Source organism: Phoenix dactylifera, chromosome 9, assembly GCF_009389715.1.
Source record: "Phoenix dactylifera cultivar Barhee BC4 chromosome 9, palm_55x_up_171113_PBpolish2nd_filt_p, whole genome shotgun sequence".
Lineage (NCBI taxonomy): Eukaryota > Viridiplantae > Streptophyta > Magnoliopsida > Arecales > Arecaceae > Phoenix > Phoenix dactylifera.
The window spans coordinates 256,635-274,935 of record NC_052400.1 but is presented as its reverse complement, the minus strand read 5'-3'; the positions used below and the strand labels follow the sequence as shown (position 1 = coordinate 274,935).

The following is an 18,301-nucleotide window of genomic DNA, read 5'->3' as shown; positions in this document are numbered from 1 at the left end:
TAGACTTTGACGTGGTATTCAGATATTCTGACTTTTTTTTTTGATACAAAATATTATGACTTTTCTTCAGTCGTCTTTCATCTAATGGGATTGAATTACCATGAAAGAGCCAATGGGCTGAAGGGGCTTCCAGGTTGATATCCAGCTCTGTGCATGCAGGGAATTCTGTCGGAACTTGTCCTCAAGCCCCAATTTTATGAACAAGTCTTCTCTACATGAAACCCCCTCGGATATTTCTCCACCTTGAATATCTAAATTTGAATCTAATTTATTTAGTAAACAAGTTTAGATAGGTTGATATGTTTATAATCTGAATCTATTTTATCAAATCCAAACTTAGGATTAATAAATTACCATCATTAAAGAAGAAAAAAAAATACAAGAGTGCACCTCATGGCCAATGATCGCCACGTGGACTACATGGGAGAATCGCAGCTGGCTTGGGAGCGGTCCAGATAAGTCTCATACTTTCAGCGCACCAAACATCACACCCTCTCTGACACCTGGGCCCACATCTTGCATTTAATACACCAATAATGGCGTTGGGTGTCGTGAAAAGTAAGTACGTTAACGAGGAAACTTCCTCGCTGGTCACCAAGATCGGGGTCCTCTCGGAGTCACGGGGGGATTCGATTGCTAACCGCCATCTTCTTCTCCGCCCGAAACGGTACGCTTCTCCTCCTCCCCGACGTAATTGGTACTCCCTCTCCCCCGTTAATCTCTCCGCATAATGTTTCAGTGGGAATCTAGCGTTATTCCATCTCTTTCTTGCTTGATTTGTTCATTTTTATCATTTTCTACTGTTGCTTTTGGTGGAGATCTTATCAATGTAGGAAGCTTTCAATGATTTTCGTTGGATTATAATATTTAATGGGGTTGGTTTAGTGATTTGGTCGTGTGGGTCTTTGGAAAGTTCGATTTTTTGAGAGTATTTTAATTATTCTGTTGGGAAAAGAAAAATTAGGTTTGGCTTTTGTACAAGTATATGTTCTGACTAATCTTCTGATCCGCTTTTCCACAATCTAAATTTGTTTGAGCTTCAAGAATTCTGAGTTGGATGTTTATACCTTCAGTTATTGTTGGTGAGGATTTTGGGTGTTTTCATGCTTGCTTTTCTTGAAATAAAGGAATTTGAATTTTGGTTTGTTATCGCCTAGAATTTGGGTTTGCATCTTCATATATTTCTGCCGGAAATTGAGGTTGATTCATGTTTGGTTTTGGTCTTCAGCAGAGGGTTTATTTGGTGGTTGAGGGCTGTTTTCTTCGGAGAGCTGTGTGTTAAGAAGTTTGCTATAGATTGGAAGTGTGATTATGGGAGGAAAATGGTCGAAATCTAGGAGCCCCCATCGTTATTCACATAATTATGGGACTCCGCCTTCACGAAGCACTTCGAGGTACTCTCCTTACCCAGGGAATAATCTACAGCCTAGAACAGTAGAGAGGGTGCAGAGAAAGTATACAAAAATAGGTGATGATTACCACTCGCTTGACCAGGTATTCCAACCCCCCTACTCTTCATCATATTTTAAATATCTCTTTTTGATGCGTTTATTGTACTTCTATTCTATGAATTTTCAAATTCCAATGGGAAAGAATGATTTAGCTATTATGTGCTCTTCTGTGTCAGAAAGTATAAAACACCATGCTTAAATATGCGGTGTTGAGAAGTTTTTGAAGCTGAAAATGCTGAAAAAATGACTGCTAGATATCAAGTTAACGTAATCAAGGTCTAGGCTTACTCTAGGTTACTCGCAGGATTGGTTAGAAAAATTAATTCTGTCCCTTGTTAATATGAAAGGAATTTTTAGGTTTTCAAGCAGGGAGGTGGCTTTAGTTTCTTGCTGAAGTTCATAGTTGTAGCAAGACTAGAGAAGGCTTGATATGAAGTAATCTATGGCACAGGAATCAATGATGAAATATGATCCATAAAATTAACTGCAAATAGATGGTATGAGGCGTTCCTTCTTTACATCATTAAAGCTAACTAAACTGTCCTGTACAAGGTTGATAGGTAACACCCATGATGGAGCAGGACACGGGATGCAAATTGTTGATGTTTGACAAAATGGGGTTTTGCATGGGATAGGACATACTACCTCCAATGGGGATGTTTCATTTTTAAACAACCAAAATCTTTTTTGATCAAGTAAATGTGCATATATTAAGATCATGATACTGAGGAAGAGTCTGAAAAGGAAAGAAGGAAAAATAAAAGAAGTCTCAGCCACCCAGAAGAACTATATCAAAGATCATACAAGGCTTATTCAGTCTCAACTTTAATATTACAAATAAATTTTCTTATACTGAATGTCAATGGGAAGCATATAATGATGCTTTTTCTCAGGTAGTTTCATTTAATGACTTTCACTTCTGTATTAAAATCATCTGCTTTACTGTATGTTAATGGCGGGGATGTAATGTTACTTATTTAAGGTGGTCTTACTTATCATCTCACTTCTATGTCTCAAATAATCTGTGTTAACTACATTCATTCATCAATCTCCACTAAACATTAGCTATCTATCAATATAAACTGTCATACTTTATTGACCTTATATTGTTTTTAAACCTAGGTAACAGAAGCTCTTTCACAAGCTGGTCTTGAATCTTCAAATCTGATTGTGGGAATTGATTTTACAAAGAGCAACGAATGGACAGGTTTTATTTCATAAACTTGTGATCTACTGCCTTTAAATTTTTTGTTATCAGCTTGTGGTTCTGCACCATGTAATTATTAACAGGCACAGAAAATCAACTTATGAAATGCTTTTACTTCTTTGTGGGCCAAATCTGGGAGATCTCATAAGCGGAAAAGCTCATTATTTTTAATGTAACATCTTGATGCTTAATGCTTAGCTGATATGGAATTTATGCAAAACAGGTGCTGTGATGCTGTGATGGGGGGTGTGTGTGTGTGTGTGTTGTGGGGGGGGGGGGGGGGGGGGGGGATGATGTTTTTCCTTCATGTTTTATTATGTTACAGTTACAATTTTTTTATAACAAGTTTTTGAAGCAACCAACAGATTTTTATATTAGGTCTAGGATCCTACTTTATCTGTGGCATTAGCTGATTTTTTCCACTAGTTAAATATCTATATAATGCTTGTTTGAACTAGTACCTGAATGGACTATTCCTGTTGCATGCTCTAGATTTTTGGATAATATATGGGAGAGAATGTAAAACAGAAAGAGAATTATAAGTAATGCTGATTACTTCCACCTCAGTATTTCTGCTAGGTATTCATATCTTAGAAAAGGTTGTGTAAAGTTTAGCCTTAGAAACTTTTAAAATCCTCATTCATGAATCCTACACTGTTACCAGGCAGAGTTTCTTTCAACCGCCGATGTTTGCATGACATTGGGCATACTCCAAACCCATATGAGCAGGCATTATCAATTATTGGAAGAACTCTATCTGCTTTTGATGAGGATAATCTTATTCCTTGCTTTGGATTCGGAGATGGTTAGTGTCGCTCTAGCTTGTAGAAAAAGGTCTACTTAATTTTGCTACAAATTTCAAGGCTACCTTTATAAAACTGTCTGGGGATTCTTGTTATTGTTTCTATATTGCAGCATCCACACATGATCAGGAGGTATTCAGTTTTTATCCAGAGAACCGACCATGTAATGGCTTTGAGGAAGCACTACAAAGATATAAAGAATTAGTTCCACATCTTCGATTAGCTGGTCTGTACGATGCTCTTACTTACATGCTATATTTTTGTCAACCTCATATAGATCATTGTGAAGTTCCTATTTGGTCATGACTCTGGACCTTCTTGACAGGACCAACATCCTTTGCACCAATAATTGAAACAGCCATCGGCATTGTAGATAATAGTGGTGGCCAATATCATGTTCTTCTTATAATAGCAGATGGACAGGTCAGCTATTCAAGATGCTTCTCTTTTCAATTTTTCGTTGTTATTTTCCCTATTCGTAGATTTTTATATTATGCAATAAAAGAGCACTAATTTGTCTGTTTTCTTTTTCCACATCTCAGTTTATAGTATTTTGTCCTGCTTCCAACATGTCTATTTTCTTGGGGATCTAATACTCCTCATACTAATTTGACCTTAGGTAACACGCAGTGTTGACACAATTCACGGCCAGCTGAGTTCACAAGAGCGAGATACTATGAATGCCATAGTCAAAGCTAGGTGATTGACAACATTTGAGATAGTAAAGCCTTTTTATTTGCTTTTTAATCATATATTTACTGTTAGTTATTCTGACTTGCACCTCTTATGTTGGTACTTGGTAGTGATTACCCGCTGTCAATAGTTCTAGTTGGAGTTGGTGATGGACCATGGGACATGATGAGAGAATTTGATGATAATATACCTTCACGAGCATTTGATAATTTCCAGGTTACAAACTGAACATACATAAGTATGATACTACATATGCATATGAAGAGTGGTCATTTTGTGATTTGGTTTTATGCAGTTTGTGAACTTTACAGAGATCATGTCTAGAAATATTTCCAACAGCAGAAAGGAGACAGAGTTCGCGCTTGCAGCATTGATGGAAATCCCATCACAATATAAAGCAACAATAGACCTTCAACTTTTGGGGTATTAGGATGATGTTTCTGATTCATGATTTTGATTAAACAATGTTTCTGCTGTTCAAGTTATTTCCTTTTTGTTCCCCAGTAAACGAAGAGGAACACCGGAAATGACTTCTCTCCCTCCACCAATTAAAAGTCATGGTTCAGCATATTCAAATCCAAAATACTCGCACTCAAGCAGCTCGGAGCAAGGTGCTGGAGTTCATAAAAGGGCGCCAGCCATTCCATCGGAGAGTTCTCTAGAAGAGAAACAAGTAAATAAATTGATTTACATTTTGGTCCATATGCTGAGTGCTGACCTGTTATTTTATAAGGCTTGTGATGAGCAGATCACTTCAAAACTTCTGAGTTTGCTGTATTGGGTATGGATTTTCATGTGGTTGTAGTTATTGCTATATCTGAGGGAACCGTGTCTTCGGTGTAAAGCATATTGATAATGTCAATGTTAATATAAAGTTTTAATTCACGGATGCCAAAAATATTTCTTTTTCTGTTAACAGATTTGTCCCATTTGCTTGTGGCAAGCTAAGAATCTCGCATTTGGGTGTGGGCATCAGGTATGCAGTAGATTTCCTTCTTTTTTCTTCCAACGATACTTAATCTGCACTGATAATATTTTTTTTATTGCAGACTTGCCATAAGTGTGGAGAAAGCTTGCAGGTCTGCCCAATTTGCCAGAGCCAGATAGCAACTAGAATCAGACTTTACTGATGCTTTGAGACTATCATTCACATTAATGTCCAGAATGATGACTCCATAACAGGTTGTGTTTCATGAAAGTCGGCACACATCTGGGACACAAGTAAAGGTTGAGTACATCATCATCGTCGAACAGTATTCAGTAGTTGCTTTGGTGCAATACTCGTTTGCATACAGCAGTTGGTTCTCAATAGCGGGCAGTTGCAATATAAGCAATGCACCATTGGTGCAAGTTAAAACATGTTTCATTTTGCTGGATTATGCATGTTCCTTTCTCCTGGATTATGTAAATAAATATGTTTTTCCCAAATAAAAGCAATATCAATTTTCCTTTTTTTTTTTGAGGTAAAAGGAGGGTAAAAACCATGTTTTTCCTAGTTTAATTCCTCTTATCAGTTTTTGTTTCCTTCTTCGTATTATATCTATGTTGGACACAAGCACTATTCACTTTTGTCTGGCTTTGTGGATTGGTAACATGGACTTTATTATTTGAGATGTTCATCAAGCATGATATTACTATAAAATAGTTAAAAATAGGGCATCTTTGGAATCTCTCAGATAAATACATATGTATGTACATACTTACTATATATCCATAAATAACTATTTTATCTATTGTGTCCTTTTAACATTGTTAATATGTGCATATGGACCCCTTGATCGGTTGTCACTGTACAAACCCAAGCAGGGAAACAAATTTCTCGAGGCATTCTTTTCACACAAGCTCTTCCCCTTCATGCAGTTACTTCAAGCGTATTGATTCCATTTCATTGCTTCTTTCATGGATAGAATGGTCTCATTTGGATACAATTGCTTGATAGAGAATATCAATCAATGGCGCACAGGTTCTTGGAAAATCTTATAAACTCCGGGTCGTGGGTTGGATTGGCACCAACAGGCTATATATGTCGATATTGATCTTTTTAGGATTCTCTATAAAAATACAGTGGAGACAGGCATAGATGCAAAAATATTTAAGTAATAATATGAAATGTTCCTTTCTACCGGGCTTGTGTCATAGATTCTTGTTTCTTTGTTTTCTTCTTGCCATGGAATCGTGATCTCTCTCTCTCTCTCTCTCGGGCGAGGCTATATCGGAGGCTTAACTCCACCTACCCGCTACACCTCGAGATGGATCTGGACAATCGTAAAGAAGATAAGCTTCTGTCGTGATACTTCTTGCCATAGAATCGTGATCTCTCTCTGGATTTGGACAATCGTAAAGAAGATAAAGCTTTTGTCGAGGCACGTGGATTCGTTGCGAGGGTCGACGTTTTTTTTTTGTTGAATGTATTATTCTCCTGTATAGCACCGAAACCCGCAGCTTTCCACCTTGATAAGGCGGTGCTCTTACCGATTGAACTACAGTGAGTTGATTGACCAAGGCCTTCCCTTACGACGATGAAATTTTATCTTCTACTTTAATGAAAAGCCTAGTCTCTCGACACTAACTAATTTTTTAGTGTAAGTACTGTACGATGAATGCCCCATCCCATTCCTTTTTTCTTATTCTATAACCTTACCAATTAATGGCTTAAGCTGCCGGTTAGCTATGTGATTTTCGAAGAAATCAATATATAGATAATTAATTTTGGGGCATGGCCAAATATATAGTAGGAATTATATGTTAGCATGGTCTCAATGGAGAGCAGGTTTTTTATAATAAAACATTCTTATGGCCTACTTTGATGGGTCTTATAAGCTAGCACTGCCACCATCCGTGCGCTAATGAAAGAGTTCGGGCTGAAGTTGAGAAGTAAGGGAGCCTCCAACGCTTCCCGGCGTCCCCCGCAGAGTCCTGGAAACTCTGTCCAGAATTTGCCTTCCCCGGCTGATCCGGTTTCTCAGATTCAGCCGGAACAGTTCAACGCCCTGGTGCAGCAAGTCCAGGCCTTGGCCGCCGCCGTCCAAGGTCTTTGGCGTGAGGAAGCCTTACCTACGCTCCCCCCACAGGCCCAGATCCCGCCGGAGCTTCCTCCGAACGGCCCGATTCTCCAAGGCCAGAACCTTCATGGCTCTTCTAGGGCTAACAACGAAGAGCGAGTGTCCCCCCAGAGAGAGCTGCCGGGGGGAAGTCTAAACAGAAGACCCCAGCTCTCTGAAGCCGAGTCGGCCCCGGACCGCCGTGAGCCGGAGCAAACTACGGTGACAATTCTCCGGGTTGGGGAGCTCGATAGAAAAGTCGAGAACCTGGAGCGCCAGATTGAAGCGCTCTACAGCAGGAGTGCAAGACACGAGGGGGATTTTGAATTTACCACCAAGTCCCCCTTCTCCCGCCAAATCGAGGACGAGCCGGTCCCTCCGAGGTTCAAGATGCCTCAAGTGGAGCCCTACAGCGAAACTACCGACCCCCTCGACCATTTGGAAAGCTACCGAGCTCTTATGACACTGCAAGGGTCCTCGGAGGCCGTGCTCTGCAAGGCCTTCCCAGCGACCCTCCGAGGGACAGCTCGGCTTTGGTTTTCCGGACTAAAGCCGAGCACGGTATCCTCTTTCGAGCAGCTCGGCAGGCAGTTCACCACCAATTTTGCTGCCAGCCGGCGCCAGCCCCCGCGAAAGGAAGCGCCTGATCGAATTCTTCCGGGCCAACATTGATGTCTTCGCCTGGTCGCCCGCCGACATACCAGGAATCGACCCTGAGGTCATAGTCCACCGACTCCAGGTGAAACCGACCTGCAGGCCTGTAAAACAGAAGAAACGGGGCTCTGCCCCGGAATGGCAACAAGCAGCAGCCAAGGAAGTGGATAAGCTCCTTAAGGCCGGCTTCATCCGGGAGGTCTCCTACCCAGATTGGCTTGCCAATGTGGTCCTCGTAAAGAAGGCCAATGGAAAATGGTGCATGTGCGTGGACTACACCGACCTGAACAAGGCCTGCCCGAAGGATAGTTTCCCCATCCCCATCATCGACCAGCTCGTCGATTCCACCTCGAAACATCAACTGCTGACCTTCATGGACGCCTTCTCAGGATACAATCAGATCCGAATGGCGTCAGAAGATGAGGAGAAGACGGCCTTCATCACCGACAAGGGCACCTATTGTTACAAGGTAATGCCATTCGGGCTGAAGAATGCTGGAGCCACATACCAGAGGCTGGTCAGCCAAATCTTTGAAGATCAGATCGGCCGAAATATGGAAGTCTACGTGGATGACATGCTGGTGAAAAGTCAAGCGGCGGAACACCATGTAGCTGACCTCAATGAAACATTCTCCAAGCTCAGGAAATACCAAATGAAGCTCAACCCTGCGAAGTGCGCGTTCGGAGTCACCTCAGGCAAATTCCTAGGTTTCATAGTAACCCAGCGTGGAGTTGAGGCCAACCCCGAGAAAATCCGAGCGCTGTAAGAGATGATGCCTCCAAGGACAGTTAAGGAAGTGCAGCGGCTCACTGGGCGAGTCGCAGCCTTGGAGAGGTTTGCCTCCAGGTCGGCCGAGCGCTGCCTTCCATTCTTCAAGATCCTAAAGCGGCCAAAGAACTTTCTGTAGTCGGAGGAATGCCAGCAGGCCTTTGAAGAGCTCAGGTGCCTCCTGGCTTCCCCCCCGCTACTCACTAAGCCTCGGCAGGGCAAGGTTCTTTACTTGTATCTGGCCGTCTCCCCGGTCGCAGTGAGCTCAGTCTTGGTCCGGAAAGAGGACAAGCTCCAGAAGCCAATTTACTATACCAGCCGGATCCTCAGGAATCCTGAGACCCGATATTCTAAGCTTGAGAAGACAATTTTTGCCCTGATCATTTCAGCTCGGAGACTCCGACCCTATTTTCAAGCACATACCATAGCCATACTGTCCGACCAGCTTATGAAGCAAATATCGGTCGCGGCTAGAGGAAGGGACCGAGTCGCGGTCATGAAGTTGAGAAGTAAGGGAGCCTCCAACGCTTCCCGGCGTCCCCCGCAGAGTCCTGGAAACTCTGTCCAGAATTTGCCTTCCCCGGCTGATCCGGTTCCTCAGATTCAACCGTAATTGATAAGAGAAGTTTTATCTTCTCTCTTTTCCTCAAAAAAAGAAAAAAGAAAAAAAAATCTTCTCAATGTTTAGCCAACAAGAATTTATTATTTACCTTGAGATTGCCCAATGATATAGCATAAATCTATGGAGGTGATTCATCCAAAAATGTATATGTAAGTTAGCATTGCTGTTTTTCTGTTCATTTTCAAAATCACTCCATGCTTTGACATCAGTCTAAAGCCAAGTGGTCCCTAAGATAAACTTCATTGATGCTTTGAAAATAATAGGCACACTAAAGCCCCAAATGATTCCACGATTATAGGGATGCGTTTGATAAGACTTTATTCGAAGAGCTAATGAAAGTTGATGTCACATCTCGAACAAACTATAGGTTGAAGAGGGCATCTTCATTGACAATTCCTGAAAATTTCCTGTCAAATAGTAGTTGATTATTAATAATTGGCGGTCGCATGATGAACAATGAACAATTAATTTATTTTAGATACAAATATTTCTAGATGATGTAAATATTTCATCTTTTCCAGAGATACACAAGCCGCACTGCTGTTCTCAATCTAATTCTTGATCAGATATTTTGGCCACAGTTTGCAATTTTTGATTTGGAACCACCAACCCATCCAAACACATTCGTCAAGGTCAACCCGATTATAAATGCAGTATAATCAGTGGTTAAGAGAGCAACACAAAAACATTAAAAAGATGAGCGGAGGAAATGGTTTGCCTATATTTATCATGTTTTTCTTCTCCACACTAACTTATCCTCGTTGATTTCTTATTTTCTTTGGATATCATGTCCACTTATCGTAATTTTTTGTCATATTTTTATTTTTATTTTAAGTTATAAATTGAAAGTTAAGCACAAAAGAAATATATATATATATATATATATATATATATGCAGATTGGGTACTGGGTCTCTGGTTTTCCCTGAGAAGCTAATAATTTAATGGGAACCCCCTGTACCTGGATAACTTAATGTACATATTGATGGCTCCATCCCCCATGCCAAGGCTGGCACAAGATTTATCATCAGAGGATCATCAGGGGAGGATCACATATAATTATATATACACCTGCAACCGACAACTGTTCCAATGGTGGAGCTCATGGCTGCTTTGAATGGAATACAGTATGCCGCATTCACTCTCAAAGCCGCCAGATTAGTGCTACGGGGAGATTCAGACACTGTCATACCTGGGATCAAGAAAGCTTCCTCCATTGCTCATCCCCAGCTCAGATACTTGGGACATCATCTCCTCTCTTGAAGCTTTCATAGCCCGTCGACTTCCAGCTAGTCTGGGTGCTTCGAAGATCCACCATGCCTATTGGACATCTCATTTTCCTACACATGTAGTAGTGTACTAAGCAAAGGGGGATTTAGAGGTGTATCACATCCTAGATGGTAGTGGGGTCCTACTCCACTGCCTACAAACAAACAAAAAAGAAGAAGAAGAAGAAGAAGAAGAAAAGAAGAATCGGCTATATTGCTGCACAATCTTCATTTTGAATTCGAAGCTGTCTTGATCATTGTTACCTTTCTGAAAGATTGTATGTGCTGTTGATAACAAAAACAGAATCTTTCAGCTGCATCTCCTTTAACATGACCTCTAAAATTATACACCAAGAAGAATGCTTCTGCATACAAGAACAAATTACAGATGACATCCTAAAAGCTAGTAATTGGACAGAGGAATAGTAATTAAAGTTTGTGATGGTCCAAATATGGTTTTTGGGGGTGGAATCTGTGGCGTCAACCTATAGGGTTTATTGTTTTTCTAATTTCTTCTCTAGCCGAATGTGAGAGATTGCCATTTGATTTACCGGAAGCAGAGGAGGAATTAGTAGCAGGTTATCAAACCGAATATTCAGGTATCAAATTTGGTTTATTTTATATTGCTTCTTACCTAAATCTATTACTTTCTTCATTATTTGTAACAGTTCTTTACTTGGGTGGGTGGAATTTTTCTATTCCGTACATATCTATTCCTGAACTTTTCGGAATAAATAAAATGGAGTATCAAAAGGATAGCTTACAAAGTGTGCGAATCAGTCACTGTATTAAGGCAAGAAAGCTTCTACAAGAAACTCGAGACTGTTCATCTTCGTTTTCACATCCTATGAAGAAGAAGTTTCAGAGGGACAAGGTAACACACTTCAGGAACTAACTATTCAATTAATGTGCCAGGAAATCCAAAATTCAGTCTTTTATCCAGAAAATCATGATCTAAATCCACCAAAGATTTTCCATAAACAGTGCAAGAGCATTAAAAGTTGCTACTTCCAACAGAATAGCAGCTACCATTCAAATTGCAGGAAAGGCTCATTGCTAATAGCTATGTAAATGGCTCCTCCTCTTGCCCAATTGAGTAAAGGATCTTCTGGTGAGTAGCTATGTTATGTTCCTGGCGTATTCTTTAAATCAAGTAAATCACTGACAAATGAACAAAAATACCATCCATTTTCTGCCCTAGAATTTTTTAAATCCTAATTAGTGTTATTCTTAGGGTGCTGACTCAAACCCCGGCGAGTTGGACTTTGCCAACTGAACAGGTTAGCATTCTCAATCCTAATGCTAATCGCATTTGGTATGTTTATGAAAAACAATGCAATAATATATTTATCCCACTGTGTGTTTCACAGCAGTCATCTTAGTAACAGAGACGTACTTTTAGAATCCAGCAGTCGCCCGTTACTTGTTGATACCTGTATCATAGTCCATAGCTCCATTGATGCATTAGGCAATTCAGTTGAAAATATTCAAGTTGGTTTTAACTACATTCATGCTCGCTTTCTTCACCATTAGAGCTACAATGATTTGATTTCAGACCAGGGCCAAGTAAAAGACGTGATACATTCATTATAAAATCACAGGCAGCGGTGAAAAGGGACAATATCTGCCTGCAATAGACAGAACAAGCCATGATCTGCAACATAAACTCTCATGCTAAGTCCACAAGCCTCATTTTATTCCCATCCTCACTAAGCAGCCCACAAAAATTTTTACCAGGTGGAATTAGCTATAAGATACTCTACAGTAGCTTAAGATTTTGCCCTATCTACGTAAACTGCTAGTAAAATAAGTCAGACTGAGAACAAACAGAATGCATTTTTAGCAAGGACAATCCAAAAACTTAACGAACTCGTCAGGCTCCAGTCAAATATGGATACTATATTTTCTCAAACCTACTGAGATAAAAGGGCTTAAGAAAGCTCTCACATGTTTTACAGGCACCTTGGTTCTAGCATTTCTGAAAATCTGGCTGATTTGTCACTGATCTGACCCATGCCCATTTATGATCCTTTGTATCCACAACGTTTTGAGCCACTGCCACCTCCTCCATCGGAATGTAGGCATAATTGCCATTTATGGGACCCGATACAAACCCAGTGTAGCCAACCATGACTCCATGAATTGCAGAATGTGCCAATAAGGTACAATATAAGTTGTCAGTGGCATTTGCTGGAACTGCTCGTATCATGTATGTAGGATCAATATATTTCACCGTGAACAGTTCTCCAGGATGCTCCTGTTCCCACCACTTCTTCAGCTCAGACTTCAACCAAGGTCCCACATCCAAAAACACAGGATTGCCAGACTCATCCTTCTCTTCTTTCTGTTTATCAGTTCTTGGTATCATATCTTGCCCAGCTCCCTCAGCTACCACGATCACAGCATGCCCATTCCGTTTTAGCGTCTGATCGAGGAATTCGAATAGCCCACCTTTACCCTCCAAGTAGAAATCATTCTCAGGAATCAAACAGCAATCCACAACACGGCTGCTTAATGTTGCATAGAGCGCAATGTGCCCTGTGCTCCTGCCCATGAGTTTGACAAGACCAATGCCATTCACAGCACTCTCAGCCTCCACATGAGCAGCATTGATTGCTTCCTGTGCCATCTCCACTGCAGTTTGGAACCCGAATGACCTGTCTATGATGCCAATATCATTGTCAACTGTTTTGGGGATCCCAGTTATGGATATATTTAGTTTGCGGCGTTGGATCTCCCTAAAGATTTTTACAGCACCCCTCATGGTTCCATCACCACCAATGACATATAGCTGCAAATTTGAAGAATTTATATTATGTCTCTGAGATGAAGCTGAAAAATTCGGGAAACTTTAACAATTAGCACCTTGATTCAACAATTTTCCCCTTCATACTTGTTGAGAAATTATGGATATATGCACTAAAAAGCTCAAAATTAATTAAGAATACAATCCTCAAATTCTTAGTTATGTTTATATTGTGCCAGTTCAAAAATGAGATATGCAAATTTAAAGACGAAGAAAGGGAAAACATACATATCAGCAAAGTGTAATTGAAGAGTATGTTTGTGGACACCTGCAATACACATCAGTAAATGGGTAATTTCAAGTTTGAGAGTAAGATAGTCATATTTTATGTTCATGTGATAAATCTAAATGTCCAGAGTCTAGCTAGAGTTGTTAACCATGTTCCTGCTATTGCTGTTGCTGCATGTGAGCAGCACACGCATTTTTGTTTAATTATTCAAATACATTGTTTATCAACAGAAACCAACTTAAAAATCTACCAGAGCTCTGCTGCAGCTCTTTTCAGTTCTCAAGTCATATTTCTGCAGCAATCAAATCATTCAAAGTAACTGGAAATATAATTAATCTTTTGCAGAAAAGCTAACTGGAAATATATCTAGCAGAAATTGGAATTTACTGATGCTTACTATCTAAGGAGGGTGATTCACGCAAATGCAAACACATCAACTGGTCTTCATGCTGTCCTGCTTATGCACCGGCATCAGATCATTAATGAGAACCCTATAGGCCTTAGATGTGGATAAGTACGATAGCCAGATATGATCCTCCTAGAGACTCTGAAGGCATATTTTTTTCTTCCCATCCATTTTTTGTCATTCCAAAGAAGAGCAATGGTTCATCTAAAATAGCATATTTGCTGACAATTATCAAATTGGTAAATTAATTGGGTTTTTGGAGGTAGAAGACTTATACACATCAAGAACAACTATACCAGGAGGAGGGCAAATTATAGCACGAAGGGTTGAGATCATGATAAGAAATGTCACCAAAGTTTGCAAAATTTTTGACTTGCAACAAAGTCTAAAAATTAAATGCTGAGAGGACATAGCTCATAGAGCGCTAGAACCTTAAAGTCACTCAAAAGCGTAGAGTTGTAAGGTTTGGATTGCTGAAAAAAGATTATGCTTGAGAAACATATTTGCAAGTACCATCCATGTTGATTTGCTATACAAATTATAGAAAATCTGAAGTCCAAAGAAAATGAGACACCTAAACTCATATTCTACTTTTTGAAGCTGCAGTAATCTTTTAATCAGAAGGGAAAGCAAACACGAGACAGAATATAGGAATCCAATCCTCAAATTAATAAGAAATCATAAAGCACCGATGCCGAAATAGAATGAATGGCTAGAAGACATGTCCAATTCGTTTTCAAAATTATTGTTATTATTACGGCTGGAAAACCTAACGCCAAAGGAAGCAAAAGATAATAGACACGAGGAAAGCCACCAAGTGCAAATCTTTTAGCAAATTACTTCTTCAAAGTAGCATTATAATTCCTTGGTCTTCATCAGCAATTGCACACTGGTCCCAAAACCTAGTATGAGAATAGATTCTCCTAGCTCCAAAGCAATATCCAGTTAAAAAAAAGAGGATTCTCTCAATGAGCACTGTTGCTGGAAATTGGACCCGGGGGCCGCCGCGAAGCCGGGGAAGGAGGGGCTCCGCCGCAGGGACGGTGGACGACTGTGCGCTGGCTGCTGGCGTCCTCCTGAGGAGTGGAGCTCCGCCGCAGGAGCGGTGGTCGACGGTGCGCCGGCGGGTGGCGTCCTCCTGGGGGGCGCAAGTCCTGCAAGAAAGACCGGTGGCCGGGCTCCCCGGCGCCGGCCCTCCGATGCTTAAGTCAGAGGGGGCAGATATGTGGAGAGAGCAGAGAAGAGAGTATGTGAAGAAGACAGAGTGAATATGTGGATAAGGTGAAGAGGATATATGTCATCAATTGTGTCTGTGCTGTTTATTTCTTTCCCACCCGGTCTAGGAGGGTTTTCTCCCGGGGTTCCAAGTGGGTGTCTGTCTCCTTAGGGTGTGTCTCTCTTTCGGGTCCTCCTCCCCTTTCTCCTAGGTTCCCTTTTATAGAAGGGGATTATGTTACCTGAGAGGTGATAGGGGAATTTGTCCTCTTTTGTCATAATTGGGCACGATTTGGCCCATTAATGGCGTAGTGGAGAATAAGGCCGGATCAAACCGGAGTCAGGGAGTTGTCGCGGTCGATCGGACCCGTTGGAGTGGTTGAACCGTCAGCCGTAGTGGGCCTGGGGTTCGTGGATGGTAAGTGCATTTATTACTGAATGAACCGGCGGTCAGGGAGAGCCATACGCTTTGATGGTTCAGTGATCCGGAGATCGTCTTGAGCCGTGTTCATTAAATGACTGAGTGCATCGGAGACTTGAGGGGGTCTCGTGCATTAATGACAGGTCGTGCCGAATACCTGCGAAGATCTTATGCCTTGATGGCTTGGAGATAGCGGCAGGTTGAACATTTGGTTAAGGCATCGGCTCGGCAGGGGTGCCGATCCGAGCTGGTCGCCCAATGGGGCGCCCTGTGGCGGGGTTGCTTTGAGTACTCCTGGTCGGCGCCCTTTGAGCGAGCACCTTCTAGCCGAGCGCCTCTATTTGGCGCTGTCTCTGGTCAGCGCTTTCTAGTTGAGCGCTTCTCTGGTCAGCGTCCTCTGGTCGGCTCTTTCTAGCCGAGCAGCTTTACTTTGGTTATTTTGGTTGGGCGCCTCTTCTTGGCGCTCTCTCTGGTCGGCGCTCCTTAGTCGAGCGCCTTCCTGGTCGGCACTTTCTAGCCGAGCGTCCTTTGGTCGGTGCCCTTTGGCCGAGCGCCTTTCCGGTCGGCGCTCTTTAGTCGAGCGCCTCCGTGGCGGTATGACTTGGGGTTTTTCCCCCAACAAGCACATTTCTAAACTAGCACAACTTGAAAGGAACTACACTTCTCTCTACATTACCCTAACCAATTAATGATTATGTTAGTCAATTATGAATAACTTGTGTTAGTCATATCATGAATAACTTATGTTAGTCATATTATGAATAACTTTGCTCTGATCAAACCTTTTTTTGGGGTAAAAGCTCTTATTAAACCTTTCAAGAATATAAAATCCTGCTCTTCTTTTAATCAATAAAATGGGCATGAATTAAATAATAATCCCATACAATATCCTAAATCTGAATCTCTTAAAATCTAAAAATCAATATTAGTTGCAATCCTCCTAAAAAATAAAAATAACCTGAGAAACATAAATAAATGAGGGAAAGAAAGAAAATCGAAGAAATCAGCAATCAAGAAGAAGTCACCTGGTTAAACCCACGCTGTTCGATCGCATCCACGATCTTCTCAAGATCAAAGCCACCTCTGGAGGTCGCGATGACCGTCCCGCCCCTCTTGTGCCAGCTGTCCACCATCTTGGGATCCAGCTTCATCGGTTCCATCGAGTAGAAGCCGCGGTAGCCGGACGGCACGCCGAAGATCTGGCGCACCCCGTAGAGATCCCAGAGCCCCACCACCAGCTCCCGCATCACGGTGTTGAGCCCCGGGCAGAGCCCGCCGCATGTGACGATCGCCGCCCGGACGGCGGCTGGGTCGAAGTGGATGGTCGGCCGGGGCCCGGCGCGGTGGTAGGCGAGGAAGCGGCCTCCATCGCCGGCGGCGGCGGAGGAGAGATCGAAGACGATGTGGCGGAGGATGAGATCGGAGGGGGAGAGGTAGAATCCGGGGAAGGGGTGGTAGAAGGAGCTGCGGTCAATGGGGTTGGTGAGGGTGGCGAGGTTTGCGACGTAGTCGGAGAGGTGGGGGAGCTTCTGGATGGTTATCGGGGGAAGGGAGAAGGCGGTGGTGGAGATGGGGTTATCGTCACCGGTGGTGGCGACGAGACCGGAGTTCGAGTCCGGAGGCACAGCGGAGTCCATGGGTACAGTCGCAGCGGAGGAGAGATGGAAGGGCGGCAGGTGGAAAGACGGCGAGAGAGGAGAGATTTCAAGAGAGGGAGAGGACGTCCACGTGGCAGAATTTCAGCTGTCCAAGTTGAGGTACAAAGCTGCGTACGCGCCACGTAGCCTAAAGTTAGAGCGCTCGGGGGCAATGCACCAGCACTTACCGACAATCCGACATAGTTAGATTTTTTTGAAAAAATCAACCTTTCAGTAGGCAGCCCAGGCGTCCATTAAATTCGAAAGTAAGATGTTTCACATTCTAAATACTGCTGGTGGGAGTGCTACTAGTCCACTAGCAATCGAAGTGGTGCTGGGATGACGGCGTATTGGCATGTGAGTCACCACGGGTAGAGAGGGTAAGCGAAAATTTGCGACCTGAATCAAACATGCTCCAGCGGAGAGAGGGTCCAGTGGAGGTTGTTACGTGTGTGAGGTTTTCCACACCTCCTTTTTTTTTTTTCTTTTTTTACCAAAAAAAATGTTATGACTATTGTTATTTGTATAATTTAAATTAACAAATATTAAGTAGCAATTATTATAATATGCTGAAACAAAATAATGAGTTACAAATAAAAAATAAAAACATGTTTTTCAACAATTATTTAATTTTCAATGATTATTTATTTCATAAGAATTAATATTTTCGTATGGTACAATTTTTTTTTCCAAAAGTTAAAGAAATGTTATTTATTAAATAAAATGTGCAAATGTCAAATAATAAATATCTGCCTTAGCAAAAAATAAATAAATAAATAAATATCCACAATGCGGTGTTGTTTTTATGTATAATAGTTGTTATCATTTTTCATTGTTTTTATGATAACAGCGGGGGGCCCAAATTCTTATGACAGACATTAGTTTCAGCTATGTTGTTGATCCAGGGAAAGTTGCTAAAAACACCGTTAGTTTTAACCATGTGTGGCACTTTTTCCTTGTGAATTTGCATGCCGAAATTTGAGCAGGCGTCGAGGTTCATGGTACTTCTTTGGGCTGGAAGTGGGCCGAGTTGGGTCACGCTTGTCCCTACTCAAATCTAGCCCGAATGTATTTTTGAGAT

General features: G+C 41.8%; 2 protein-coding genes and 1 long non-coding RNA gene across 10 annotated transcripts; 1 reads left to right on the top strand and 2 right to left on the bottom strand.

Annotated features, from left to right (window-relative positions):
• The first annotated feature begins 256 nt into the window (after positions 1-256).
• On the top strand, positions 257-5,623 carry LOC103698408 (E3 ubiquitin-protein ligase RGLG2-like). 8 transcript variants are annotated; one of them, XM_026801573.2, is made up of 12 exons: positions 260-667; positions 1,232-1,494; positions 2,574-2,658; positions 3,323-3,463; positions 3,574-3,687; positions 3,787-3,884; positions 4,081-4,160; positions 4,265-4,370; positions 4,450-4,577; positions 4,659-4,935; positions 5,074-5,130; positions 5,204-5,623. In XM_026801573.2, the coding sequence occupies exons 2-12, from the start codon at positions 1,312-1,314 to the stop codon at positions 5,282-5,284; spliced, it is 1,350 nt and encodes a 449-aa protein (XP_026657374.2). In that variant the 5' UTR covers positions 260-667; positions 1,232-1,311; the 3' UTR covers positions 5,285-5,623. The 8 variants fall into 8 exon arrangements, with proteins under 8 accessions (XP_038985652.1, XP_026657375.2, XP_026657374.2 ...); XM_026801570.2 differs by having other exon boundaries at positions 1,229-1,494; XM_039129723.1 differs by having other exon boundaries at positions 260-697.
• Positions 5,624-9,296: 3,673 nt separating this feature from the next.
• Positions 9,297-11,254, bottom strand: LOC120111827. Its single transcript, XR_005513217.1, has 3 exons — positions 10,771-11,254; positions 10,431-10,661; positions 9,297-9,646 (listed from the first exon to the last, which is right to left on the bottom strand). It is a non-coding gene; the product is annotated as an uncharacterized LOC120111827 (long non-coding RNA).
• Positions 11,255-12,065: 811 nt separating this feature from the next.
• LOC103698925 (ATP-dependent 6-phosphofructokinase 2-like) lies at positions 12,066-17,340 on the bottom strand. Its single transcript, XM_008780974.4, has 2 exons — positions 16,609-17,340; positions 12,066-13,297 (listed from the first exon to the last, which is right to left on the bottom strand). Exons 1-2 carry the CDS (start codon positions 17,218-17,220, stop codon positions 12,476-12,478), a joined length of 1,434 nt encoding a protein of 477 aa, XP_008779196.2. The 5' UTR covers positions 17,221-17,340; the 3' UTR covers positions 12,066-12,475.
• Positions 17,341-18,301: the final 961 nt, after the last annotated feature.

Excerpts from the sequence above, each read along its gene's own strand:
- LOC103698408 (XM_026801573.2), top strand. The coding sequence starts at position 1,312 with ATGGGAGGAAAATGGTCGAAATCTAGGAGCCCCCATCGTTATTCACAT. Across the intron at positions 2,659-3,322 it reads AAAGAGCAACGAATGGACAG|GCAGAGTTTCTTTCAACCGC; the intron begins GTTTTATTTCAT and ends CACTGTTACCAG. Across the intron at positions 4,936-5,073 it reads TTCTGAGTTTGCTGTATTGG|ATTTGTCCCATTTGCTTGTG; the intron begins GTATGGATTTTC and ends TTCTGTTAACAG.
- LOC103698925 (XM_008780974.4), bottom strand. The coding sequence starts at position 17,220 with ATGGACTCCGCTGTGCCTCCGGACTCGAACTCCGGTCTCGTCGCCACC. Across the intron at positions 13,298-16,608 it reads AACAGCGTGGGTTTAACCAG|CTATATGTCATTGGTGGTGA; the intron begins GTGACTTCTTCT and ends TCAAATTTGCAG.